Source organism: Podarcis gaigeae, assembly GCF_964106915.1.
Source record: "Podarcis gaigeae genome assembly, chromosome: 7".
Classification (NCBI taxonomy): Eukaryota; Metazoa; Chordata; class Lepidosauria; order Squamata; family Lacertidae; genus Podarcis; species Podarcis gaigeae.
The window spans coordinates 50,144,265-50,171,813 of record NC_139683.1 but is presented as its reverse complement, the minus strand read 5'-3'; the positions used below and the strand labels follow the sequence as shown (position 1 = coordinate 50,171,813).

General features: G+C 41.6%; 3 protein-coding genes and 1 long non-coding RNA gene across 13 annotated transcripts in view; 2 read left to right on the top strand and 2 right to left on the bottom strand.

Annotated features, from left to right (window-relative positions):
- Nucleotides 1-1,881: 1,881 nt before the first annotated feature.
- Nucleotides 1,882-8,643, bottom strand: PSMG2 (proteasome assembly chaperone 2). Of its 3 annotated transcripts, none has more exons than XM_083746814.1 (7): nucleotides 8,513-8,643; nucleotides 7,482-7,653; nucleotides 6,215-6,273; nucleotides 5,378-5,496; nucleotides 3,717-3,887; nucleotides 2,769-2,919; nucleotides 1,882-2,197 (listed from the first exon to the last, which is right to left on the bottom strand). In XM_083746814.1, the coding sequence occupies exons 1-7, from the start codon at nucleotides 8,570-8,572 to the stop codon at nucleotides 2,102-2,104; spliced, it is 828 nt and encodes a 275-aa protein (XP_083602940.1). In that variant the 5' UTR covers nucleotides 8,573-8,643; the 3' UTR covers nucleotides 1,882-2,101. The 3 variants fall into 3 exon arrangements, with proteins under 3 accessions (XP_083602940.1, XP_083602941.1, XP_083602942.1); XM_083746815.1 differs by lacking the exon at nucleotides 8,513-8,643 and adding an exon at nucleotides 8,230-8,465; XM_083746816.1 differs by lacking the exon at nucleotides 8,513-8,643 and adding an exon at nucleotides 8,245-8,430.
- On the top strand, nucleotides 8,588-24,450 carry CEP76 (centrosomal protein 76). 3 transcript variants are annotated; one of them, XM_083746794.1, is made up of 13 exons: nucleotides 8,588-8,601; nucleotides 9,102-9,177; nucleotides 9,726-9,881; nucleotides 10,384-10,465; nucleotides 11,129-11,353; nucleotides 12,188-12,373; nucleotides 13,568-13,665; nucleotides 16,887-17,015; nucleotides 17,942-18,133; nucleotides 19,537-19,703; nucleotides 20,741-21,074; nucleotides 22,124-22,341; nucleotides 23,719-24,450. In XM_083746794.1, the coding sequence occupies exons 2-13, from the start codon at nucleotides 9,115-9,117 to the stop codon at nucleotides 23,855-23,857; spliced, it is 1,989 nt and encodes a 662-aa protein (XP_083602920.1). In that variant the 5' UTR covers nucleotides 8,588-8,601; nucleotides 9,102-9,114; the 3' UTR covers nucleotides 23,858-24,450. The 3 variants fall into 3 exon arrangements, 2 of the variants coding, with proteins under 2 accessions (XP_083602920.1, XP_083602919.1); XR_014566174.1 differs by lacking the exon at nucleotides 8,588-8,601 and having other exon boundaries at nucleotides 8,974-9,177; nucleotides 22,124-22,441; nucleotides 22,586-24,450; XM_083746793.1 differs by lacking the exons at nucleotides 8,588-8,601; nucleotides 16,887-17,015 and having other exon boundaries at nucleotides 8,974-9,177.
- LOC310848148 lies at nucleotides 18,145-25,610 on the bottom strand. The gene is made up of 3 exons (XR_014566177.1): nucleotides 25,507-25,610; nucleotides 20,811-21,012; nucleotides 18,145-18,351 (listed from the first exon to the last, which is right to left on the bottom strand). It is a non-coding gene; the product is annotated as an uncharacterized lncRNA (long non-coding RNA).
- SPIRE1 (spire type actin nucleation factor 1) overlaps nucleotides 25,584-27,549 on the top strand; it is an 81,678-nt gene continuing 79,712 nt past the window's right edge. For 3 of the 6 annotated variants that reach the window (XM_083746786.1, XM_083746784.1, XM_083746782.1), the window contains exon 1: nucleotides 25,584-26,296. In XM_083746786.1, the coding sequence (XP_083602912.1) occupies nucleotides 25,966-26,296 (331 nt within the window). In that variant the 5' untranslated portion in view covers nucleotides 25,584-25,965. The remainder of the gene's footprint in view (nucleotides 26,297-27,549) is intronic. The other 3 variants (XM_083746785.1, XM_083746783.1, XM_083746781.1) reach the window with 1 other exon arrangement.

Sequence of the window (27,549 nt, the reverse complement as noted above, 5' to 3'; positions counted from 1 at the left end):
TTGTCAGCATACTATTAAGAGTTTTTTAAAAAGCAAAAGAATACCACCCACCAATAATAGCAATTTTTTTTAAAAAAATGGAGGTTTTTCAGCAGATGTTGGCCATCTGTCATGGATGCTTTAGCTGAGATTCCTGCATCACAGAGGGTTACACTAGATGACCCTCAGAATCCCTTCGTCTACAATTCTGATTCTATGAAAAGGTTGATGAGCCCACTCACAAGTTCTTGTAAAGAACTAGTTTCTTAAAATTTGTTTCTAATGGAACTTAATCCCATTGTGATACACTTTTCAACAGGAAGATGATAAATTTAAATAACATGTTCTGCAGGGGAAATTGGCACTAAGCTGGGTTTCATTAGAAAGCAAACGAGTTCAATGGGTCTACTCTTGAGTATGACCAATACTGCCTGTCGCACAACATAAGGAAGTTAGTATGACTGGCTAAAAATGATGCAGTTCTGAACACAAGGTAGTATCTTGATATGTCATGCTGTATTAAGAAATGAAATTGCACTGAAGGCTTCCCTTCAGTTGTGCTTCTTGGGCTGCCCACAGAGGCCATGGCCCAGCTAATTGGTTTATTTGGGGGTTTTTTGCTGAAGAAGTGCCTGACATGTGGCTGTAGACTCCCCTTAGACAAGACCTCTGCCTATTTTGTTTGAGCCCATTTTGGGTTCCTCTATGTTCCTAGTATTTGGGGCAGATCTACACATAAAATATCAGTAATAACACATCTATAGGCACAGTGGAAACTGGTTTCCTACACAGATTTGTTTTTAAGGTTTGAGTATTCTGAAAATAAAGCATGCTTACGGAAAACAAACTGAAAATTGGCATCAGTATTAACCCTATCCTTGTTATATCCCATCTTCCAAAGACTGGGTAAAATGTCTACCCATCAACAAAGGAAACATATTCACACTTTAATATACAAATGGAACTGAGGCATCACACACAGTCTTGAGCTGTTTTTCTGTTTCCCAGTTAATTTTTAAAAACAAAAATTGCTTGTTTCTGTAAGCCTTGAATTATCCCTAGCCTACCTTTCTTTTGCAGGTGGGTGACACTGTTTTGCTACATAAGGCATGGTACTTACCTCTGAAAGCTGGAAATAGAAGGAATAACAACTTTGGTCTAAGACTGAAAAATACAGTCTTGTTGATCATCATCTACATAATGTAGTAAGAACTAAATATTCATTGAAGTTACTGCTCTTCTGAAGACTTTAAGGCAGGCTTCCTCAACCTCCTCCAGATGGTTTTGGCCTACAGCTCCCATGATCCCTAGTTAGCAGGACCAGTGGTCAGGGATGATAGGAATTGTAGTCTCAAAACATCTGGAGGGCTGAGGTTGAGGAAGCTTGCCTTAAGGTGTCAAAAAGCAGCTAGCTTTGGGAATATAAATGCTGGATATTAGACATACATGTTATGTCACTGCAGATATCTGAGCATTTCCACAGTTTTAGGCTGCTCAGCATTGTACCTCCAAGGGTTGTGTGTATGTGAATGTGTACATATGTTTTCATTCAAAAGATTCATATTTCAAATCTCAATTCAGCAGGATTGATTTTGTATCAAAGTTGAATTTAGTAAGTTGTGATCTTTTCAAATACGCACTAGTACTTTGTGCCAGAATTCTTGACAGTCTTTACAAGATGACCACACAAAGTTTGATGACTTTCACCACCTCCATTTCCAACAAGCCCATCATCCTTTTTGGGTGTGTTACATATCACATGGAATATGTTTTCAGACTCTGTTTGCATATCAACTACCTGGATTTTTCCTAACTGCATGAATTAAGGCAGAAGTAATTAAGCATCTGAATAAGAATGAGAAAAGGCCTGGAATGTTTCAAAAGTTAAGCTAAACTAAAAGCTTACAGATAATGAATTTATTATGAGGAAAGTATTTTCATTCTGTATAGTTGTATGTTACAATTTTCTTTAGGTAGCCTCAGCATTTTAAAATATCCCTGGCAGTAAGATCTGCTCATTCAGTTTCACACAAGGTTATGCACAGCTATTATTCATATTAGAACCCAAAGTGTAAAACTTAAATTTTAAATAAGTGGTCCATAAACAAAAGAAGAAGAGAATTTAAAACAACGCAGGTGGAAGTCCACTGCCATAGAGTAATTTCCAGGAACTTGGTATTTTCCATCTGGAAGATTTAGCTGGAGAACTGCAGCTTTCCTAATTTCAGAAAACAAAAGTCACAACACAGTTTTATTCTCAAGTAGCAAAAGCACATTGTCTCAAACACATGTATTTATATACACTCTAGCATTCAATTATATGACTTTTAAGTAAAAGTGTTCTAATGCATCCTGCAGCTCCCAGTCTATTGTCAACAATTTCAAACCATTCTAAGGAAATAGTCTGAATGAAGGAACTTCCCTGAATTTTTCTTCCAAATGTGCAGCCATGATGTGTCCCCAAGCATACAAATTGTTTCAAGGCACCCCCATGACAAATGCCAGGTGAGAACGAAGCATGCACCCTATAATATGCCTCAGGGCAGGGGCGCTGAGGCAATTTTTTGTCAATTCCTCCATCCTCCCATAGCCCTGTGAAAAGCCAATCCAAAGGTTGCAGAAGGAGCCCTTCTGTTCACTAAACAGCAACTCTGGATCCAGCCCATTGCCCCTGAAGACCAAAGGGCAAAGGTTACAGTACAACAATATTCATATGTTGCAAGAGTATTCGTAATTTCACTTTAGAAGCACCTTTCTAAGCGCTAGAATTCCAAAACTAAAAAACCTACCATATTTACTGTGGGCTGGCATACTTTTACTTGGTTTGCAGTTAGCTGGAGCCATTCATTAAGGTAATCAGCAAGAGCCAGGGCATCAGGGATATTGTCTCCCTCTGAGCAAAACTTCAGCAAAACTATCATTGGAATACCTTTTGAACAACTGGAATAAAAGCAAAGCCAATTAAATAACTGGACAGAAAAATTCTCTGCTGGCACTCTTGCTCATGTTTGGGTTGTAAGCCTGAAATGGATTCATGCGGACCTCCAGATGTTGAACTACAACTCCCGCTGTCTCTAGCCATTGGCAAGCCTGCTGGGAGTTGTAGTCTTGGAATATCTGGAGGGCCACAGGTTCCCTCTCCCTCCTATAACCATAGAATCACACACACGTAAACAAGTAAAACAATCCAGCTAATCCAGCATTTTTCTTTCTTAAAGCAAGCTGAGGTGACATAAAAACCAAGCTTAATGAAGCAAGAATTCCATGCCGTTTGCTACAGCACAATGACTGTCTGAGAACCACCAAGATACTCCCTGAAATTTTAAGACCTTAAAAGGACCAAGAGGAATGGAGTGGAGAACAGTAGGACAGGTACATTAACAACAGAGCTCTGCTTTGACCTTGAATAAGTGTGAACTAAGGGATTGGCTCTTCTTGACAGAATCCAGAAGGGATTAATTAGACACAACTAAACAGAAACACCAACTTTTCCTCTTGGTATCCACTCTTGAGAACAGAGAATTTTAGAGCTAGTTATCTGACCAAGCTCTGGTGATTAGTTTCTTAAATTATCCTTTGATAACATGTTGCACTCCAACTTCAGAGTAATTTGAGGTGCTAATTTTAACTTTGGTGCTACTTGATAAGGTATTTGTGTCCTCTTCCAGTGCAAAGTGCCTTTCACTGGCACTTTATAATGGTAATTTTCAATATATTTTTTTTGCTGTCTCACCAACCTTTCAGTGAACAATAGTTTTGTGATACCACCTCCTGGAATGTGGAACACTTTCTCATCTGTTACTCCAGGGAAAGCAGCTGTTTGCTCCAGTTCTCTCCTGTTCAGTCTCTGCATTTGATCTCCAACTGCTTTCTCAACAGCAGACGAAAGCAAATATCGCAATGAGGTACTGTCAATAAACCATGAGATATACACATAAGCTGCCACAAATTACAGTTGGGAACTTTGAAAAAGCAGGTTTATTTGATTTGTAATGCATGCTGAATTACACCTTTGTCATGAAACACATTTTTGCATATGCACATGAAAAAGCAAAAAATTACTCTAGCCTGCTAGAATAACAGGACTTTGTGGATGACAAAAATGTAGGTAACTTTAGATCAAAGACGGAAAATAAGAAAAAGGAAGTTTTTCTTGGGCATGGATAACTGGAGTGTGATGGAGCTGGTTTAAACAGTATTTATAACCTGTCCTATTCTCAAGTACCTAATGATTTCTAGTATAAGAGGACGTATTAAAATATAACACTAAAACACACCTTTGATCCAACACCAGCCCAAATAGAGAGATTCTCATGCTGCCTCTGTTTCTCTGCTGTAGCATTTTACCTTTTATGGTTTTATGAGTTATTTAATTATTTTCTAACATGCTTTTTACGTCAAGCAGATCAGAAAATTTCTAAATAAATAAAAATTGGGCAGTATCCAACACATCTGTTCCAGAATTTTCACAACAGAATTCCCCCCACATCCCAATGCACATCCTGCAACCTCCTCAGATCAGCTCTGGAGAGCCATTGGTACAGGAAAAGGAGGGGCAGTCCTGTTGAGCAGCCAAACGTCCTTGCGTTAATGGAATAAGTGCATTGAACACCAACTGTCATCTCTGAAAAACACTCAGGCCTGAGACTGACCTATATTACGGGGTTCATGCAGCTACTGATAGAAAGACTGAACATGTATTTATGACACACTGCACTTATGGCTTCTTTTGGGGTACTGAAAGATGCTCTGGGAAGCTAAGGTGATTGTAGATCACAGCACAAAATTAAATTAAAACATCAGGTTGTATTCAAAGCTGTCTGGGCACCAAAGAGACCTGCTCACAAGAAGCATTCATGCAGCCCCCACACCCAAAGCTGCCCCAAGTGGACCCGCAACCCTTCAGAGCAGATTTTGAGGGTGGATGGGGCAGTGCTGCGGGAAGAAGGGGAAGGTAAATTTCAGCTACAGTGGTGCCTCGCAAGACGAAAAGAATCCGTTCCGCGATTCTCTTCATCTAGCGGTTTTTTCGTCTTGTGAAGCAACCCATTGACAGCTTAGCGGATTAGCGCTACAGCGGTCTAGCGGCTTTTAGCGATCAGCTGTTAAGCGGCTTATCAGCGGATCAGCTGTTAAGCAGCTTAGCGGCTTAGGAAAAGGGGGGGAAAGCAAAAAAACCTGCGGGAACTCGCAAGATTTTTTCGTCTTGCGAAGTAACCCCATAGGGAAATTCGTTTTGCGAAGCGCCTCCAAAACGGAAAACCCTTTCGTCTAGCGGGTTTTTCGTCTTGCGAGGCGTTCGTCTTGCGGGGCACCACTGTACATGAATAGAACTCCACTAATACGACGATGGATTCCACCCTTAAAAAAACATTTCTAACAGTTGGCACAGACATACCCATGAAGCTGTTGGTCATTACGCTGGTAAGCATGGCTGCTGGACAGAAGAACAATTTTGGCAAAACTGCAACTTTTCACCCAGGATAGTAGCATCTGACAAAAGGACCTATATTTATTCTTTACATCAAGGAGGGGGGGAAGAAGGGGTTAGAAAGTTGTTTCAAATTATCATGTTAAGTCTTCAGGACTTCAAACGTTTTTGAATTGTTAATTATGCAGTGGTATGTTTTCTTAGCTGTTTGTTTCTTGTGACCTTTAAAAAGTAAGACCATCTTGACTGGCAAAGTTGTATTTTAGAGCCGTAACAACATATAACAGCTCAAAGGATTTATTGGAAAGCCATATACTGAAATGATGCCAATTTACCACCTATTTTGCCATTTCCAGTGAATAATTACCCTATTGAATTCAGCAATTGATGACTGATTATTTGTTAACTTACATCTTAAACGTTTGTCAGATTCTTGCTGATCTTTTTTTTTTAATTCATCCTCTGTTGTTTCAATGTATTTGGCACCTTTCTAGAAATGGATTTGAATTAAAAGGTGCCTTCCACAAGCAGGAAAAAATATTTCTATTTCTACATCCTGCAATTGGATGCCCAATTCCCTCATAAGATTCTGGAGTGGCTTGGGATTCTGTCAGTGAACTCCAGAGGACAGGAGCCAGGACAACTGCATTACTTTACCCAAGTTTCACTCCACATCTAACCCACAGTTAATTATACATTCATAGGACAATTTTAATCACTCACCGTCAGGACTTGAAGGTTTTTCATTATCTGTTTTTACTTTTGAAGTCTAATAACATGACTACTTGCAATGGACACACATACCTTTATGAACAGTGATCTGATTTGTAGAACAGCCAACTGTTTAGAAGGCGCTGCATACACTACAGGAAGAAGTAGCATAAACAATCTATCAAGACCCATATTAAATTACATTTAGTTCCCCTCTCCTCCTGCCCTGTGCTGGTTTGAGGGTTCTCTCAATCCTCTGGAACAGATCTGGAGGAGGAGAGGGGTAAATGTCCCTTTGTGATAACAGAATTTTTTTTGCTGGCTTTCGCAAATGCAACAATTTAGTTAAGTAAGTCCCAATGAAATGAACCTGTTTCAGAACATACAAGCAATACCCATTAGAACAGAAGGCAATATTACTTTATATATTTTCACATAGCTATCAAGATTTCTGAACCCGTCCCAATTTCATTTATGATATTGAACCTTTAGAATCATTCATATCAGGGATCTCGTAGCAATTCTTTAGAAGATTAATTTTTTGGGGTTGGGGACACACATATGTCCCAGCAAACGAGTAACTGTCTCGATTAAGTACGTTTGCAAGAGACTGAAAACACATAAACATAAGAACAATTAACAGTTATTTATACATAACCCACTTGTCAGCTGGGCTGACTATCAATTTAGATGCTAAAGTGATAACTACAACAAGGTTCCCACATGGGAAAACTTCAGTGCTCACACTCTAAAAGCAAAATAAGATGTTTGAAACTGTCTTCACATGGAATAGTTTGAGCAGTCTCATGATGCAGCTACCTAAGTACATCCCTAGTTGCGTGTGCTGCTTCCTGGTGGCAATTTGAAAGTGTATTATGAACAAAATCTTCAGTGCTCATCTCATATGACTTGCTGCTAGAAGGCAGCAACTACAAGCTATGAAGTCTTCTGATGGGGCACATTTGATGGTCCTACATGCACCTGAGGTTCATCTGGCCTTTCCCAGTGGAATTCCTTGCCAACAAAGGTTAGGCAGGAGCCATTCCTGCTCATTTTAGGTGCTTTCTAAAAATGGTATCTTTTAAACAGGCCTTTCAAACCTGAGATTATTTACCAATCAGCTCGTACTGATGTATTACTATTTACTGCTTTTAGTTTGAATACCACCTTGAGATATTTTCTATGAAAAGTATGTATAAATAAATAAAAAAACAAGCAAACTCCAAGTCAGAAGCTCTCCCCCTCTCCCCCTGTGGTTGCTCTGCACAGATTTTCAAATGTCTGAACTGATCCTAAGGACTGAAGGAAGTGTGGTCTCTTTCTAGGGTGTCTTGACAAGATTTGTGTTTACAGCACATACCTTCAGCATTTGTGCAAAGTTCTGTTGCATTCTCTTCTGTCGTTGCATATGGATTATTTCCAACCATCGGCACAAGACAATCAGTATAAAAGTAACCAACTTTGGACATGCCAACTGTGGAAATGACTAAATCTACAGCTAGCTGGCCAACATTTCCCACTGATACAGCTGGCTGAAATAGAAAAAAAATGCAGATGAAATGAAATGATGGACACATATGAGCTACATAATCCATAACAGCTTACTGTTTCTAGTTTTGTTTTGTTTTTTTAAGAGCGATCAGCTTTAACTATCAAGATGTCCACACTGACAATTAGTTGATCAGATGTGCAAAGCATCATCCTAGGATTTGGGAGAAGGGCATTGTGAAAAGTGAGGTCGGAGGTACCTCGGGTTAAGTACTTAATTCGTTCCGGAGGTCTGTTCTTAACCTGAAACTGTTATTAACCTGAAGCACCACTTTAGCTAATGGGGCCTCCTGCTGCCATCGTGTCGCTGGAGCACGATTTCTGTTCTCATCCTGAAGCAAAGTTCTGTTCTTGTTCTGTTCTCATCCTGAAGCAAAGTTCTTAACCTGAAGCACTATTTCTGAGTCTGTAACCTGAAGTGTATGTAACCTGAAGCGTATGTAACCCAAGGTACCACTGTACAGTGTTTAGAAAATTTATTAGTTTAACAATAACAGGAATTTAGTTTTGTACAGTCTTGTAGGGATTAGTTAGTTTAGTTTCGCAGTTGTAGGGATTACCATTCTCAGACTAACATGCTTCACGTGAGAGGCTTTTGGGGGCGGGGCTCCTCCTTCAGGAGATCCACTCTGCTCCTTCTATGCCCTCCTCGTCCCTTTTATATTTCGTGCAGCCTCCATCAAAGGGCCAGTGGCCCCGCGATTCTTGTCTGGCGGGTGCCCCAATCTCCCCCCCTCCGCACCTCTTTTTAATCCCCGCTTCGCGACTGACTGACAGCCGCCCGGCTGCCCGGGCAGCAACAGCAGTGCGCGCGCGCAACCCCAGAGAAGGGGTCTCCGTTACCATAAGGAGCATGAAGCCTTTGAAGTCCGGGCACGCGGAGCCATCGCAGGAAACGAACATCTTGTCAACGGGAAGACAGAAGCAAACGTGTGGGCGGGGGTGGGTGGGGGGCGTGATTTCATTCCCCCTGGAGGGGGCCTTTATCTCTCCGCGGCACGGCGTGCTGTTTAACCTAGTGCCTGTCACAATCTCCCCTTCCCACGCCGCGGCCTTATCCAAAGCCAGCTACTGCGCCGGGATAGCAACCTCGAGAAAAGCCCGAGCTGTGTTTGCAGTGGTGGGTGTTTAGAAGGGAACCGGGAGTAAAGGCTCCGTTTAGCCAGCAGGCGATTGCCGAGGGCAGCCTCTGAGGCGGGCTGTTTCGAAAGGCGGTTGAGTTAGAAGGCCCCGTTCCCGGCTGCGGGTGAGGCTTCCGTTTCTGGTTGGCTGAAGACTGAGCCAATGGGGGCTCTGCAAAAGCAGGTCTGGACACAGGCGGGTGAGTGCGCGGGAGGGTTCGCGTCTCCTTGGTGTCAAAGCCGCTCTTTCCTTTTCGGGGGATCCCCTTAAAGTTAACGCCCAGCTCGTTTTTGTTTCCCTCCCCAAGAAGCAGCTGCCCAGCCATGGCTCTGCCTCCGGAGAAAGCCTCGGAGCTGAAACAGATTATTCACCAGCAGTTAACTAAGGTAAGGGCTCTCCGCGTTGAAAGCACTGCTGGGAAAGAAGGAGGAACCTATCTTTAAATATCCTCCAAAGCGGTTTTCCCATATGTTATCTGAGGCTTGTTAGCAAGAGGAAGCCTGTATCTGTATCTATCTGTCTATATCCCACTGATTTTAATGGGGCTTCCTTCCAGGTATTGCTATTGCAACCTGATGATTGAGATTGGGGCTGCAACCTTAAAAAGCAGTTGTGGTAACTCTTTGTTTTTTTATATGATGAAAGGAGCTTCATTTATTCAGTAAGCATACGAAAGAACTTGCTTGAAGTCTAAGAAGTCTATTAATGATGCAATGAATGGCAAACAGGTTTCCTAGGTTGCTTTCTGATGACTGGAACAAAGCCAGAACATGTCCAAAATGTGCACATATAACTAAGAGAACATTCATCTGAGTGCTATGAGAGCATTAAAAACTGTTCTTTTTCTTGGAATTACCTTTAAAAATTATATAAAGGTTGTATTGAATTTCATTCAGAGCCTGTATCACATGTTAGCAGAAATGTTTCTGTTTAGATGGATGTTCACAGCAGGATTCGAGAAGTGCTTGCTGAGACCATACGTGAAGAACTGCCACCTCAACATCAGCAGCTGTCCCAAGAAGATCTAATGAAAGCCCTCACACGGCGAGGAATCATTGATGATGTTATGAAAGAACTAAATTTTGTAACAGTGAGTATAATTTGAAGAAAAACTCTCCTGGTGTGATACAAGAAGTGTACGGCATAGTTAAATACAGCCATATTTATACAAAATCACTTTTGAATGATTTCAGTGTGATGCAGAATTAAAAAGGAGGTTGTGTGATTGCAGTCCTTTATGAGTAAGTTTAATATATTTTTCATTGCATGGCTTGGAAGTACTGGCTGCATTGAGAGCCTGTAAACTACAGAAACCCTATGAGTCACTTCATTGTTTTTAATGAGCTCCTGCATTGTTCTAGCCAAAAAAAAGGTGATATTTACAAACCTGTATTTTGATGCAAGTGAGCCTTACCCAGAGCTCCTAACTGTATGTAGCTCCCTGTGATGTGTCTCCTAATATCTTTGGATTTGTGTCATGTGAAGTGTCCCCTGGTAGAGCATGATGTATTTCTGGGGTTTTTAATTATGTTGGAAGGATTGTAGGAGACTGACTTGAAGGTGTCCTTAATGATATCTTTATGTACTTCTAGGATATAAATGACAAAGAAATTACTTCAACTCCAAAACCCTCTACTCATTTTGTTGACCGACAGGCAGCCATGCTGAAGAAAAGTATGTTCTATATTACCTTGAGTATTTGATGTACTGATTTTGTATTTTAAATGTATATTTTAAAGCTAGTATTGTAAGGCTTTTGGGGTGGAATCAAATGTTGTTCAAGTGGACTACCACTCATGCAGTAGAGCTTCAGCTTCCTCTTCTGCCCCAAGCAGCTCCTGCCACCCCCCATACCTGCTTCAGAGGGTTTCCCATAACTTTCATAGAAGATTTTTGGAATGGGTGGGCTGAAAGGGGGAAGGAGAGGAAAGTGAAGTCACATTGTGCAAGCAGAATCCTGCTCAGTTCACGAGGAGACATATTAGTTATAAAGGCTGGGTTGTATTCAACTTAATTATGATCAGGTTGGTATGTACATATACTGTACATGTCACCAAGTATCTGCTAAGACTAGTTTAATGTAGCAAATTAGATAAGTGACCAGGCAGGATTATTTTGGACTATCCCTAGATAACCTTCTTGGTAGGGGAATTACAAGATATACTTGGGGCACTCTGTGGATGAATGCATTGTGGTTGTTTGCCATGATTGTTGTTGTAACCCTACGTCTTGGCTAACTAGTTTTTTAAACCTATTTTCTAGTGTTTCCTATTTATGTTAAATACATTTTTTATGAACTGCTTGCAACTCTTTTATATTTATTGTTACACTTCGCAGCAAATATTGACCCAACACGAAGGTATCTTTATCTTCAGGTTTTGGGTGGAAAAGCTTTTCTGGAACATCTGCAGGAACCAGAACCTTTACCTGGTCAAATTTGTTCTACTTTGACACTTTGCTTGCATTTCCGAAACCAACGTTTCCGCTCTAAACCTGTCCCGTGTGCCTGTGAACCAGATTTCAGTGATGGTTTTCTACTTGAAGTATATAAGGAAAGCTTAGGTAAGGAAGCCTGCAGTCTAAAAATGAATAATGTTTTAGGTTGCACTTCAGAAATAGTCCAAGAGTAGTTGTTCCATAAACAGTAATATAGCCTGCATTCTTTTTTTAACATTCAGCATTTCATTAAGAGGCCCCACAATTCCAAACATTTGCCTTTATGTCCCTTTTCCTACTTGTTATGAAACAAAGGATCAAAGAGACAGAGTTCACTTTTAAGGATCCTGATCTTCCCTTTGCAGCTACATCTTTGCCTGTCTCATACCTGTCATATATCTAGGCAGTGGGCATACTTTTGGAGGAACTGCCTTGTCAGGCTAGATGTTCACAACTGCTGTTATTCCTTGGCTTCTTCTAGTTCTCTTTCATATCTTGATAATTTAAATATATTTGAAAATGTTTTAAAATTCTATTATATCTTGTACTCAATTATCTGCTCTAATGAGAAAGTTGGCAAGCTTGAGTGAGCTGATATTGCTGTTTCACTTCAAGTGCCTTGGTAATAGCTTTCTAAGTAATGACCAGCAATCAAAACTCATTATGCTATTCTCTATTGGGGAACCTCTGGCCTTCCAGATGATCATCTACTCAAACGCTCAACAGCCCCAGCCAGCATGATCAATGACCTGGGATTTATATGAGTTGGTGTCCAGCATCATCTGGAAGACACAAGTTCCCCACCCTCATTCTGCGTATTTTTACACAGGTCAATTGTGTTCTGCTGTCATATGCGATGCTCCAGAATGCAATCCCCGCAAATCAGGGGTTGCCTGTGTGGATGGGAAATGCTTTTAACAGAAATTTGTTCTTAACTTCATTTTGCTGTGCTGCTGACAGGTGAAGCAAGTAAAATGGCAGATGCAACCACTATGCTATCAATTTGTGATCCAGTGCATATTGTCTTGATCAAAACAGACACATCTGGTGAGACCACATTAGTAGCATCCTATTTCTTAGAATGGCGGTCTGTCCTTTGTGCAGAGAACAGGATTACAAATGTCGCTGTTGAACTTCTGGGCGTAGGTAAGTTTTAAAACTACAGTACTACAACAGTGGAAAACAATATTGTCTGAGTGTGACAGACTACTCAAAATGAGACAGGAGCAATAAGAGTTTAATTTATTGACAAAAGTAGATTACCTTAAGTACTTGTGTCGTGTAGTATGATTTAGTTGCATATCACCTAATGAGCCTAAATCTTATAAACACTTTTTTTCTTTTGCTATTTGAATACCTGATCTATTAAAATGTATATTTATTTTTGTTAACAAAGAGAGAAAATGTGATACTTACCCAGTCTGGTAAAGGAACCTTAGCCATTTGGTATAACATTTCACTCAACATGGACCAAAAGCCTTCTACTAGATTAAGTGGCAATGGGGTGTAGGTAATATAATTTATGGTGATGAATAGAATTGGATATATAAACATATTTAAAATGTGGTGTTAATAACAATGGAAAAAACCCATTACAAAATGCAGTACAGCTGGTATCTGACACCACCTGTTAAAAAGAATTTATACCCTCCAGCAAGATACATGTTAGAGATGTCAGAACCTGATATGCACATTTTGGAATTGTTTGCAAAGAAGGCCCTTTGGATAGAAATTCTTTTATGTAATTACATATACAATTGGGTGTGATGTGGCTTTGAATCTCAAGTATATGCTCCTTGGTTACATAAAAACGAGTTATACGTAGAATTTTATAAATATTATTAATAGCAACAAAGCAAGTAATACCAGGAAATGCAAAAACCTCAACTGCACCAAATATAATGAAATGCCACACAAAAAATCAGGAATATAGTTATTGTTTTAACAAAGTTACTCTATAAGCTGTAAAAAAGGTCAAGCTGATAAATTTAACCAAAATATGTATTTAGGAATTGAAATCTGACATTTCAAGGTAAAATTCAACCATATGTTTTGTTCAATTTAATTTGAAGTTGTTTAAAGTGTTGATAAATTAGGCTGCAAGTCTAGCCATGTATACTCAGAAGTAAGTCCCACTGAATTCAAAGGGGCTTACTCCCAGGTAAGATGGTTTAGAATTGCAGTCCTATTGATTCCTTCCATTACTACTTTAGAACAAATATATAGCACTTTAATTGTCAGTATTGTTTGATGACTTTTTAATGTACACTGTAGAGTTGTTCATTAAAAAAAATTAAAAATTATTTGCTTTCTTATCAAGCCTTGTATTTTGGTCCAAAGGTACAGAATCAAAAGTTTCTGTTGGAGTACTTAATATCAGACTTGAAATGTATCCAAAGCTAAATAAGACACTTTCTCAGGAAATAGTTACTACTCAGGTAAGTCTGAACTTATATAAGCATTCTTTTAAGCATTATTATTTTAATGCAATTCAGATTGATTTAATGTTGTTCTAAACAAAGGAACTTTGAATATGTGTTTCATTGCAATCAGTCACAAATGTTCTGCAGATGTCCCTCTCCTGATTAATCAAGGCTGATGTCATGTTACAAACTTAAATCTTTATTACTTCTGCAGTACAATAAAGAGTAAAACACAATTTATGCTGTTAGTTTGCTTGAATTTGATTTTAATCTATTACAAAATTCAATAACTCTTTCTATCATAATAAAACTAACACTCATTACTAAAAAAAAACACCCTCCAGTATCCTACTCATTTACAGATTAAGCATTTTAACAAGAGAGTTGACAGTCTCCAGCCATCTGACAACTTTCATATGGCTTCATTATTCTAAATCAGGCATAGGCAAACTCGGCCCTCCAGATGTTTTGGGGTTACAACTCCCATCCTCCCTAGCTAACAGGACCAGTGGTCAGGGATGATGGGAATTGTAGTCTCAAAACATCTGGAGGGCCGAGTTTGCCTATGCGTGTAATCTAAATCATGCTGTCAGATTTAGCCCATTAGATAGATAGATAATACTTTATTCGGCTATAAGCCCACAAGGTAAAACCAATCAATAAATAAAATAGCATTTTACATTCTAAAATATCAACTAAAATATTTCAACGCATAATCTCTTTCACATTACATACAATCTCTAGATGTACTGTATTGTGGCCTTGAATATAAAGATGGTGCATAGAGTTTACTAGATTTTTAATAGTCATGCAGCATTCCATGAAGTCTTTTATATGAAAGAACTGAATTCAGGAATCTGGCAACCTGTAATGTTCTATAAGAGTCAGTGTCCTGGAGTAGATAGGCTAGATGTAATTCAGGTGGTTTAGCAACAGTTTCCAAAATGATTGAACTCAGAATCCTTGATCGGGGAACAATATATAAAGGACAAATAAGCAAGATATGATAAAGGGATTCTATTGATTTGTTGTCACATGCGCATAAAACAGAGGTTTTACCGTTAGAAAATCTATTGCTCAGCACATTTGAGGGGAACACATTAAATCTGGCTCTAACAAATGCGAATCTATGCGACGCAACCGATAAGGTAGACAGATATCGAGGTATCTGGGACATAGATGTAATGCCCTGATTTATCGGGGAACATGTACCTCCACCTGTAGTAAGATTTTGTTGCAAATCAACCTCCTCCAATCTTTGTTTGATGACCTTTTTAGCTGTAATTAGATCTAAATTTAGTATATCGGAAGGAGAGATTCCATAAGACAACAGTCTGGAATGGATTTTTGTTGCCCATGGGCTGGTAAATTCATCTCTCCAAAGGCACTGAATAAGATGGTAATTAGGCAATTTATGCCAAAGGGACAGCCAATAATTAAAGGCATGTCTCCACAACAGGATCTCTAAGGAGGGGGTCTTAAGTTCTAAGCGAATAGCAGAGTTGGATTTAGCCCATTCCTTTTCAACAGACATGTCATATTACAATTAATACTGAACACGGAATAAAAAGGCAATCCTGTGGTTATGGATCTGTTTGCCTTGGGCTTGGAGAATTAGCAAAGCAAGCTTACATACAGTATTCTTAAAAGAGATTTTTTTTGCTTGTATTTCCTCCCATTTTTTTGTTCTGACCATCAAGCCTGACACAAGAGGGCACTGTCCATCAGCTGTTCTATATATATCCACTAGTTAAACCAGATAGCATGAATTTATTACAGTGGTACCTCGGGTTACATACGCTTCAGGTTACAGACTCCGCTAACCCAGAAATAGTACCTTGGGGTTAAGAACTTTGCTTCAGGATGGGAACGGAAATCGTGCTCCAGCGGCGTGACAGCAGCAGGAGGCCCCATTAGCTAAAGTGGTGCTTCAGGTTAAGAACATTTTCAGATTAAGAACGGACCTCCGGAACAAATTAAGTACTTAACCCGAGGTACCACTGTACTGTAGTTTGCCCAAACAACCACTTTTCTGTTTTTTTTCTACATATTCATGTAGATCAGACTGGGCAGTAAATTTCTCCCTTCTCCTTAGTAGCATGGTTTACTGATGTTCCCTAGAATTATTTCTTCAGTTTTACTTTATCTGCTTCTGATCTTTGAAGCACACAAGCCCTGCAGGTAAAGAAGTCCTCGCGTGATTACTAGAGAATTGGGTTGCGTTGCTGGTCCCACTCCCAAGGTTGTGTGGCTTGTCTCATCTGCAACATCCACGTCTTAAGCTTTTCCTCTGCAAATGTAAACTTATGTGCATAGATATGTGTGGTCTGCAAAAATCCACACCTAATATATGCATACTGGTGTGGGAAGCTGGGAATCCCCACTGTCCAGTAATTCTTTGAGGATCCCTTCATCTGTATGAAGGAGCCCATAGTATTCTGGATTAAACAGATTAATCCTTGTGTATCGCGGTGGCGCTGTGGGTTAAACCACAGAGCCTAGGACTAACCGATCAGATGGTCAGCGGTTCGAATCCCCGCGACAAGGTGAGCTCCCGTTGCTCGGTCCCTGCTCCTGCCAACCTAGCAGTTCGAAAGCACGTCAAAGTGCAAGTAGATAAATAGGTACCGCTCCAGCCGGAAGGTAAACGGCGTTTCCGTGCACTGCTCTGGTTTGCCAGAAGCGGCTTCATCATGCTGGCCACATGACCCGGAAGCTGTACGCCGGCTCCCTCGGCCAATAAAGCGAGATGAGCGCCGCAACCCCAGAGTCAGCCACGACTGGACCTCATGGTCAGGGGTACCTTTACCTTTACCTATCTGGTGGAAACTACATTTGAGTAATGTGGAACTCGTTAAATCTCTTGATGTATATCAACAATGTACATAGAAAACCAATCATACTTCCTTGTCCTAAGTGCTTGAAATCAATGTACATTCTTTTTATAATAATGTCCAGGGTGAATTCTATGATTCTATGACTCCTGCATATTATTGCTTCAAAGCAAGTTTTGGAATACTCTGCTAGGAGAAAAAATGTCCAAACCTATTTCTGTTTCCTTTATTGACATTTTATTCAAAGCCAATGACAGCATTGGAATAGGCACAACCAGTCTATATATGTTCTTCTGAAAAGCAGCAGTCAGAATCCAAGGCACTTTTGTACATGTTCTGGGAAATAGGGCTAAAAATCTATGTGCATACCTATATCACATAGTGTTCGTTTCTGAATTTCAGTTTTCTTTAGAACGCCAGAAAACAGCAGAAAAAGAACGCCTGTTTCTTGTTTATGCTAAACAATGGTGGAGAGAATATCTGCAGATTAGGACTTCACACAACACAAGACTGGTGAAAATTTTTGCACAGGTCTGTCAACTTATTTTTTCCCTGATTCTTGCTACAGGTCCAAATTAACTGGTTTTTCCAGTACAACCCTGTATTGTATTCACTGTTGAGAACTGGAATATTTAACAGTTAACTTGTCAGAGTGTAAACTATTCTACCCTACAAGTCTTGGCTGCATTATGTTTGGTGTGGTGTAGTGGTTAAGAGTGGTAGTCTCGTAATCTGGGGAACCGAGTTCGCGTCTCCACTCCTCCACATGCAGCTGCTGGGTGACCTTGGGCCAGTCACACTTCTTTGAAGTCTCTCAGCCCCACTCACCTCACAGAGTGTTTGTTGTGGGGGAGGAAGGGAAAGGAGAATGTTAGCCGCTTTGAGACTCCTTAAAGGGAGTGAAAGGCGGGATATCAAATCCAAACTCTTCTACTGATTCCAGACACCTGTTTTCCTGCAGTAGAGGAGGAGATCCTTGGACTGGTTGTCCCTTCGACTCATTCCACTAGACAGGCCTATACAATTAAACAAGTTTATCTCCGAGTGGCAAAGCATCCCCCTCTCAGTTCCTTCCTGCTTAGTTCTCAGTGTAGGTTGTTGATGGAATTGCTCATACACCTTGGCAGGAGCAGGATTTTGAAAGTAAGATGACAGTCTTTGCCTTCTCATCACCCTTGCACTCTAATAAGAATGAAACATTTGTAGTTCTTTTATAGAAGTAACCTTGAAATGGAGTAAAGCAGGACATTGTGTAGCTATAACCGTAAAACCTGCTATCTTCCAAACCACAATAAAAAAACCTCAGCGTTCTTGCTTTTGTTGGAGGCACAAATGGGAAAGGAAGTTCTAGAGCAGCTGTGGTAGAGAATCCCATTTTTGATGTGGAAGATAATTGTTTCCATATTTTCTTTCGGTTAAACTTCATTTGATAGCCTTTTGTATATTTTTATATGCAGGATGAAAATGGGATAAACAGGCCAGTCTGTTCATACGTCAAGCCTCTTCGAGCAGGCAGACTTCTAGACACGCCCAGGCAAGCGGCAAGATTTGTCAGTGTGCTTGGTTATGAAAGAGCCCCTATCATTGGTGGAGGAAATAGTAAACAAGAACAGTGGTGTACTCTTCTGGCTTTTCTATGTAGAAATAAGGTACTCCTTCAGATACTATAATTCAAAATTTTATTGTGTAGTATCAATGCATGGTGTAAATCTGTTTTAAGTCGTGGCTTCTTCCAACTCTATAGTTCTATAATTCTTTGAATCTATCCAGAAATCTTGCACTATGGTATTCATGCAAACTTTTGTCCCACCTTAGCTTCAGCACCCATATTGCATGCTGCACTTCCTAATGTTCTGCAGCAGCAGGCCTGAAGCAGGGAGAGTGAAATGGTCAGTAAACACACCTACATGCACATGCATTGCAAAACTGTTCAGTACTTCTGTTGCAGACAATTTTCCATATTTTATTTCATAAACTTGGCTAGATGAACTTAGTATGAGCTTATTTATTTAAAAGCATTTATAAACCACTTAATATTTAAAAAACCCACATGGTAGATGTGTTACAGCAGCATTTGGAAGATTAAGAAATGTTTAATTGCTTATTGAATTTCTTCTGTAAATATGCAGAAAGTGTTGCACATATAATGCCTGGACTACAGTGGATGCTACACCACTCTAGTATGACCAGCTAGAAAGTACGCAGTTTCATTGACAACAGTTGTGGGTGTCCCAGTACACATCCTTCTATGAAAGCTGTGGGCATGATCAGAGAAGGAAGCTTACCACTAGTAGCAGCCAGCATGATGGCGGTGGAGCTGCACTCCTGGGTGAGGGCAGGGCAGGGCAAGGTAGTGGTGAGGTTGTGGCTCTGCACATCTACTGGTGGAGCCAATCTGTCGCTCCTGTTGATGTGCCCTACTAACCCTAACCTTGACATTGCTCTTCCCCATCCTGATAAGCTGCAGTGACATCCATGTTGGGAAGGCAACTTGACATCTCTGTCCCATCTTGCTGGCTGCTACAGTATTGTTAAACTATAGAAGCTAATTATACTTTCCAGAATGTTGCTCAAGTAGAATTTGGTGTATGGCTTTCTCTAGTAATGCTAGTAAGACCAGGAATAAGTCCTAGTGTACAGTTTCTGTATAAGGCTGTGAAATACTTGATTCTAGGTTAATGATTGTCTGTACTCTTAATCTTGCATATACTAACTGTGGGTTGTATTGAATTAAATTTTACTCAGTGTAGATACATTGAAATTAATGGACCTAAGTAATGTTCATTCATTTAATCAGGCCTCATCTGAGTAGGACTAGCATTGGAGTCACCCTTTCTTTCAATAACATCTATGTTAACATGATGGTAACATTTTTGTCACTAACTTAAGCAAAGCAATTAATTCTTCCTCTTTGCTTTTATTTTTAATCCGTAAATCTCGAATTCTTGCCCTTATCTGCTAAATTTTCATTAGATGTCTATTTAAGACACCTTACTTTTTTTTGGTATGAACTCATGTTATACATTTTAATATATCCCTCCCCCCTTTTCAGGGAGACTGTGAGGATCATGCTAACCTTTTGTGCAGTCTTCTACTGGGATTTGGACTAGAAGCTTTTGTCTGTGTAGGAACAAAGGCCAAAGGAGCTCCTCACACTTGGGTAATGACTTACGGGATTGATGGAATAATCACTTTCTGGGAGAGTTTAACAGGACATAGGTAAGTAAATTGATTATGCTGTAAAATTGAAGGCAGATTCAAGGAATCTTCAGACATAATACCAACCCACAGTTTAGTGTTGCATCTGAACATTCTGCATGTGTGTCATTTGCTACTGAAATTTTATTAACCAACTCCCAGTTATGGCTAATGTGCTTTAATGTGTTTTTGCTTTTTTTTGGGGCTTCTTTATTTGCTTGTTTTATTGCAGGAACATGTCTGGCATCCTGAATGCATGCCTCCACTAAAATGGCAAATACTGGGCATGCTGGAAAATATTCTGTGCTCAATCTGTAGCTATTCAGGAACATATGAATAACACTACAAGACTAAAAGAACATGGCACCACTTGGAGTCAGCTGGGCTGTGACTTTGGAAAAACTAATTGAAGCGCTTCTCTCAGTCAGCTCTCCTAGCAATTACATGATGGCATTAATCATGGGCAGCAATGTCACAATAGCCAGACTGACCACACTTAACCTATTCCTTCTCTAGAATATGGCTAGGAAGTATTTCAGACAGGGGGAAGACTTGACAGATAGCCCAGTAGGGAGAAATGCCACAATAAGAAGTGGACAATACATACAAAACTTGTGTATTTTCTTTCAACTCTTGTCTGCAATCAATATTTTTCATAATGCCCAATCATCACATTTAAGTGTAGTTGTACAATAGAAGAGACCTGGTTTGGAATAGAAAGGTACAGCGACATAAGAACTGAGAGGAGCAGCTACAAGAGTGAGGGCAAAGTGTGTAGCCTCTACTCTGATGAAGTGTTGCATTAAGAAATGTGGAACATGGATTCAAATTTTGGTTTTGGACATGCACTGTTAGGCCTGGGTGAATGGGGTTCATGCTTTAAAGGGGAGTGTACATTCCTGAGACTCGCTCCCAACTTCTTAAACATAGCTGATCAATAAAAACAGACAGTATTTTCTGTTCACAAGCCAAATGTCTATGTAAATTGAGAAGTACTTTGGGACTTCCTGGCTTTACTTTGTAGGTTAACTTATTAAATCATACCTATTAATTTTCAGATATATCCACAATCCTATAAAACCTGATGATCCTCCAATTGTTGAACAACCCAAGCCACTGTATCCTTACCGAACAATAGGATGTGTCTTCAATCATCACAAGTTTTTGGCAAACTGCCAGCCTACTGATGCTGTAGAAGTCTGTTCCTTTGACTTGCATGATGAATCCAAATGGAAACCAATGAGTGGCGAAGCAATCAAATCTGTATGTTCTCCAGGAGCCACAACTGCACTTCCTCCTTTTCCTCCTCTCTGTGCTTCGTCAGTAGATGCTGCAGTGACAAGCAATGAACTGGAGTTGCAACTGAGAATGTTAGTGGTAGAACACAGGAAGGTACATGCCATTATTTGTGTGCAAAATGGTGTTTGGCTGCTTCTGCATTTCAGTAGGTTAAAGTTATTTTCAAAATGTATTTGAGTCAACACAGTTCCTTTCTTACATTTGATACTCATGGTATGAAGTTGGCTTTATCCCAACATATGTAGAAAGCAAGTATAGGCACTATCCACACCTTGCGGAAATTCTGGATTTATGCAGATGCATCTGTGCATAAACTGAAAGCAATTTGCTTTTACTCCGTCTGGTTTACCAGTAAAACAATTTACTTTATGTAAAATATGTTTAGCAAATATGTTTGAAGCTTGTTTTAAAGGAACATAGGAAGCAGCCCTCTAGTAAGTCATATCATTGGTATATCTAGCTCACTATTGTTAACACTGATTTCAGTTTTTCTCAGCCCTATCTGGAGACACATGGCATTTCAGCTAGGACCTTTTGCATGCAAATTCAAATCCCCGCAACTGGGTGAGCTCCCGTTGTTCAGTCCCAGCTCCTGCCCACCCTTTGCCCTTCTCTGGTTTGCCAGAAGCGGCTTAGTCATGCTGCCCACATGACCCAGAAGCTGTACGCCGGCTCCCTCGGCCAGTAAAGCGAGATGAGCACCGCAACCCCAGAGTCATTTGCGACTGGACTACTTATTATTGCTAACTAAATATGCTCTTGGACCTTTTAACCTGAGGTGGGCAACCTCTGGTCCGCAGGCCTCATTAGGCCTGCCATTATATGCCAGGTATGGGACAGGTAAAAGCCTGGCTCAGCCAAAAGGGCAGTACCTGCAAAGCCCCGTTTAAAGTGCTGCACAATACAGTATAGCATTTTGAAAGGGACTTCTGAAGACCTGTGGACAAAAAACATATCAGCTGACATCACAATAACATCTCCCCCCATAAATTGGTCTGAAAGTGGTGGGAGGGAAAACATTCTGGACCACTGGGCTAAAAAAAGGTTCCCCCACTCCTATTTTCCTCTATTAAGTAGGTGAACTAAGCATTGTTATGTACCAACTAGTCCTAATTCCCTTCTTTATTTGATTCAACATACAGGACCTTGGTTTTTCAACAGTTTGGGACGACCAACTTTCCTACCTCTTGTCACCAGCCTTGGCAGCCTATGAACTTGAACGTACCACAGGTGTTTCTTCAGGTAATGAAGAATTTCAAGATGCCATCAGGAGAGCAGTACCCGATGGACACACATTCAAAGGATTTCCCATTCATTTTGTACACAGAAATGCAAGGAGAGCATTTGCTGCGTGCCTTCGGTAAACTTCCTTCTGCTCTTTTTACGTTGTAGTGTTGCATACAATCAGTGCTTTTTTTGTTGAAAAAATAAGGTGCCAATATTAGTATCTTGATAAAAATGTTGTGGGTGCAAGCACTAAACCAGTGTTTCCCAACCTTGTGCCTCCAGATGTTTTTGGCCTACAACTCCCATCATCCCTAGCTAGCAAGACCAGTGGTCAGGGATGATGGGAGTTGTAGGCCAAAAACATCTGGAGGCACAAGGTTGGGAAACACTGCACTAAACGGCTGCCATGGGTAGCATAGATAGAGGTGACCGTACAGGTGAGGACCATTACAACAAGAGAGTTGCATAACATATTCAGAACATAATATCAGATACCAGCATTTATAGCTAATCATATAAGGCTGAACATATAAGATTCAATATTAGTTACAATAAAACAGAAAAAAGTTAAAATTACTGACCTACAAAAGAAAAATAATATGACATAACAAAAGGGAATAAGATATATATTCATGTAAGTTGAGAAAATGGAAACAAAGGAGATATAATTTAATATCTTGCATGAAAAATTGAGGCTAATTTTTTTAATAATTCTCATATGAACCTTGAAGTATACAACTGGTTATTTTATACATGTAGCTAGGTAAAGGTAAAGGACCCCTGACTGTTAAGTCATTGTGGACGACTCTGGGGTTGCGGTGCTCATCTCGCTTTACTGGCAGAGGGAGCCAGCGTTTGCCTGCAGACAGCTTCCAGGTCATATGGCCAGCATGATTAAGCCATTTCTGATGAACCAGAGCAGCGCACAGAAATGCCGTTTACCCTCCCGCCGGAGCGGTACCTATTTATCTACTTGCACTTTGATGTGCTTTCGAACTGCTAGGTTGGCAGGAGCAGGGACTGAACAACGGGAGCTCACCCCGTCACCGGGATACGAGCCGCCGACCTTCTGATCGGCAAGCCCTAGGCTCTGTGTTTTAGACCACTACATCCTATACATGTAGCTAGAGATGAACAAATATTGGTTGTGTAGTCCTGCTCACTCATATTTTAGTTTTCATTTCTGGTCACCTGTTAAGTGTTCTGGATGAAGATGGGTCATCTGTTAGTCAACATTTGTGACAAAATGTATCAGTCAGCATGATATCATTCAGGCCATAGAAATAACTTGTGGAGTAAGCTATGCTTGGTATGGCTAAATTCATAGCAAAGGCTTTGTACAATTGGATGGTTAATTGCTATGTCAAACTTCTGGTATGCAGATTTGCAGATTAAGACAATGGCTGCAGTTAACCACTTCTGTAATGGTTACTATCCTTACAATTTTAAAAAAATGTCTCAAATTCAACAGTTGAGTGACTGGTTTTTGTGTTTCCCTTTCCTGAAATAGGTCTCCTTTTTGTGACGAAATACTGTGCTGTAGAGGGGACCAAGTGCGACTTGCAGTTCGTGTCAGAGTTTTCACATATCCTGAATCTGCATGTGCCGTATGGATCATGTTTGCTTGCAAATACCGTTGCGTACTCTAAGAACCACTTGCACTTTGAACTGAGATCCTCCACAGTTATGTCAAAGTCCAATAGAGGTCAAATACTTCTCACTATTAATGATGTCAGGCTTGCATTCTGATCCTAAACACATTTACTTGGAAGTAAATCCCATTGGTTTGTACTCAGCACTGCTGTTCCAGTTGCTCAGACTTTGACTTGCACAACTGAACTTCCCCATCCTCTCTTCCACCCTGCACCCCCTGTGCACTCTTAAAGTCTGCTCCAGTGGGTTGGAGGACCCTCCAGAGCAGATTTTGAGGGCGTGTATGGAAGGAGGTGAAGAAGGAAAAGTCCCACTGTGCAACTAGAACTCTACTCACTCAGTGTTGGATACAACCCACTGATTTCAGTGCAACATTTATCTAAGTGTGCTTAGGATCACAGCCTTGAAGAGACAAGATTGAATATTATTGTATTTAATGGTATGCCTTTAGTAAAGGCTTTTGCCACAATATAATGTTATGAGTTTCGGCTGTGTGATTGTGTTCAGAGTATCATGACAGAAAATCTTTGTACAAAGTGTAATTAAAATGTAGATTTTTATGTAATAAAAGTTATATTTCTTAACAAAAGGGAAGACTGCACTAATTGTCAGTCGGTGTCCAAATATTCTGTAGTTCACCTCTCTATACTCTATCTTTGTGTGTATCCTGTTTAATTGCAGTGAAATTATAAAGCTGAAAGACCAATGCATTTTGCTTTCACTTGGAACACACCATAACATAATGGAAAAAAGAGAATGTCGATTGTGTGTATGTGTATGTGATCATAATCTAAGAAAGTGTCGCTAAGGGAGGAATCCTGTGCACAAGAAGTTGGCAGAAAGCAAGCTGATGTCAAGTTATACAAGATCTAAACCCAATTCAGCAGTGGGGCTGCTTCTGTACCTAAGCCTGGCAGAGGGAAAACAAGCCTTTAAAATACTGTTGTATGCTGGGCTGGCATGTGACCACACAGGCTTAGGATCCAGTCTAAGTCTCCCCTCTCTGGGCCCACCCCTAGAACAGAAGGAATGGTAAAGGCCATGCTTTGAGCCAATGTGGAAGAAGAAGAAGAAGAAGAAGAAGAAGAAGAAGAAGAAGAAGAAGAAGAGGAGTAGTAGTAGTAGTAGTAGTAGTTTGGATTTGATATCCTGCCTTTCACTCCCCTTAAGGAGTCTCAAAGCGGCTAACATTCTCCTTTCCCTTCCTCCCCCACAACAAACACTGTGAGGTGGGTGAGGCTGAGAAACTTCAGAGAAGTGTGACTGGCCCAAGGTCACCCAGCAGCTGCATGTGGAGGAGTGGAGATGCGAGCCTGGTTCCCCAGATTACGAGACTACCGCTCTTAACCACTACACACAGGTGACCATCTTGCATACAAAACTTGTCCTGCACCCCTGAGCAAAGGGTCCGTTTCTCCCAAATTAATTCTGAAATAACACTCCGGAATTCACGGGTTTAGCTGGGGGGAGGAATGGCAGGCTCCTTATTAATTTAGTGCTGAAGCACTGCGGCCAAGTTAGTCATATCCTGACGCTTGGCAAATCCACATGCGGAAGGCTTTGGCGCCTAATTAATTTTCTTCCCTGGGGGAGGCCGGGCCCTCGTGGCTGGCTCTATTCCTCCCAACCCGGACACATGATATACCGGTATGTACACTTCTCCCCCTGGTCCATTCCCCCCGCTTCTTGCTGTCCTTGTTTCCCGCAGGCAGGCGGCAGTGTAACCCAGCAGAGCCCGAGGCGAGGAGGGACGCCATTGCGTTGCTATGAGGTGACTCCCGCCCTCCATACTCTCCTCCCCCTCCAGCCACGGACTGACTCGCTCTGTGGTGGCGGTGGCGGCGCTGCTGCTGCCTGCCTGCCTTCCTCGCCGGTGACTGGGGCAGCTCACGCGCTTTCTTATTTATTGAGGGAAGCGGGGGAGGGGTGCGGGGAGAAGAACATGAAGGCGGCGGGCAACGGGCAGCCGCGGCGGCAACAGCAGCAGCAGCTGAGGTGAAGCGAAGCGAGGCGGCGAAAGCAGAGGACGAAGAGGGCAGCGAGCGCGGCCGGTCATCTCCTCCTTTCCGTTGTTATTATTATCATTCGGCTTCCCGCAGAGGGAATGGCTCACGGCGGGGCCGCGGGAAGCGACGAGCCCTTGCCGGGCACCTCCGGCCGCAGAGACGGCGGCGGCGACGACGAAGGCCGGTCTCTGGCGGCGGCGCTGGCGATGCGGGACGCGCTGTCTCTGGAGGAGATCCTGCGGCTCTACAACCAGCCCATCAACGAGGAGCAGGCGTGGGCCGTCTGCTACCAGTGCTGCGGTTCCCTCCGCTCCCGAGGCCGCCGCGGGGAGTCTCCCAGCCGCAGGGTGGAGAGCCCCGCCGACATCCGCATCTGGAAGGACGGAGCCGTCACGCTGGGCGACGGCGCTCGGAGCCCGCCGGCAGCAGGTAAAGCTCCGGGGCGAGGGCCGCCGCTGAGCCCCGCCATCTCCGTGCTCTTGAGGCTCCGCTTGAGCCCCAGAAGGGGACTGGGAGTGCCCTTCGCGCGCTGCTTCCGCCTTGTTTTCTTTCTGTGGGGGATGAATCTTTTCCCCTAGCAACGCTTCCCCCCCCCTTCCGTCGTCTCCCGCTCCCGGAGGCTGCATACATCCCCCAGTAATGCAATTGCACGGCGAGGATTTCCTCCACCATTTCTCCATCACTTAGCACTGCTTCTTCCCCTTGGATTTCAGGGCTGCCTCCTCCTCCCCTTCTTAGCCGCCTCAGGTCAGCGACATTCTCGCGCGCGCTCCTCCCGCACCCACAGCAACAAAAACGCCTCTGTTTCGTCTTGTTTATACAACTGCCCCATCTTCCCCAGAAACGACGGCGTTTGTATGAAGAGCTTGCTAGTTACCATTTTCTGATAATCCCTTCCCTCCCCCCCCCCACCCCTCCCGCTTCGCTGCGAATGTTTTTCTTCTCTCTGTTGGGCTGAAATCTAGAGTTCTTATATGATCAGTAATATTTTCTGTCTTTTAAATGCTGCATTATGGCTGGTATATCGGCAAGCAGTTGGGAGACTGCAGGGTAGCTTAATTGTACCTGAAAGGATGCCTTGGTTTGGGCATGAGACGTTTCATTTTTGGATAGAGCACCTAACAAAAACATCCTTCCTGTTTCATTGCCCTTGTTTGGCACTGCAGCATGGGTGACTATATTAAATACTGATACACGGTTTCTGAAATACCGAGGCTGTGTGCCTGTTTATTTACTAAAGCTCCTCCAGCACCTTTTTTCCTTTGCTCCTGCTTGGAGAAAGCCTGTGGAAAATAAAATGATGCAAAGCTACTCATGTAGGTCAGCATGAGGGATTGGGGGAGGGCACTGCAAAGCAAAACAAAGAAAGCAGCTGTCAGAACCTAGGCATGTTGCTACCAGGAGGTTTAATGTCTGTTGGCTTTGTGCCTTTGTTTTGTGTTCCTTTTTAATTCCAAAACAAGGCTGCAATCTTGTGCTAATTTATTTGGGAGTAAATTCCAGTGATATCAGTGTGTTCTATACACATCCACGTGAAAAATGTATAGGAAACAAGCAAGTAGAAATACATACTTTTTATAACATTGGTTTGATGTTCCCGTTTACTGAAGACTGCAACTAATCAATCATATGATTAACACAGGAAATAAAATGTGACGTTATGAATTCCTCTTATGTACTTA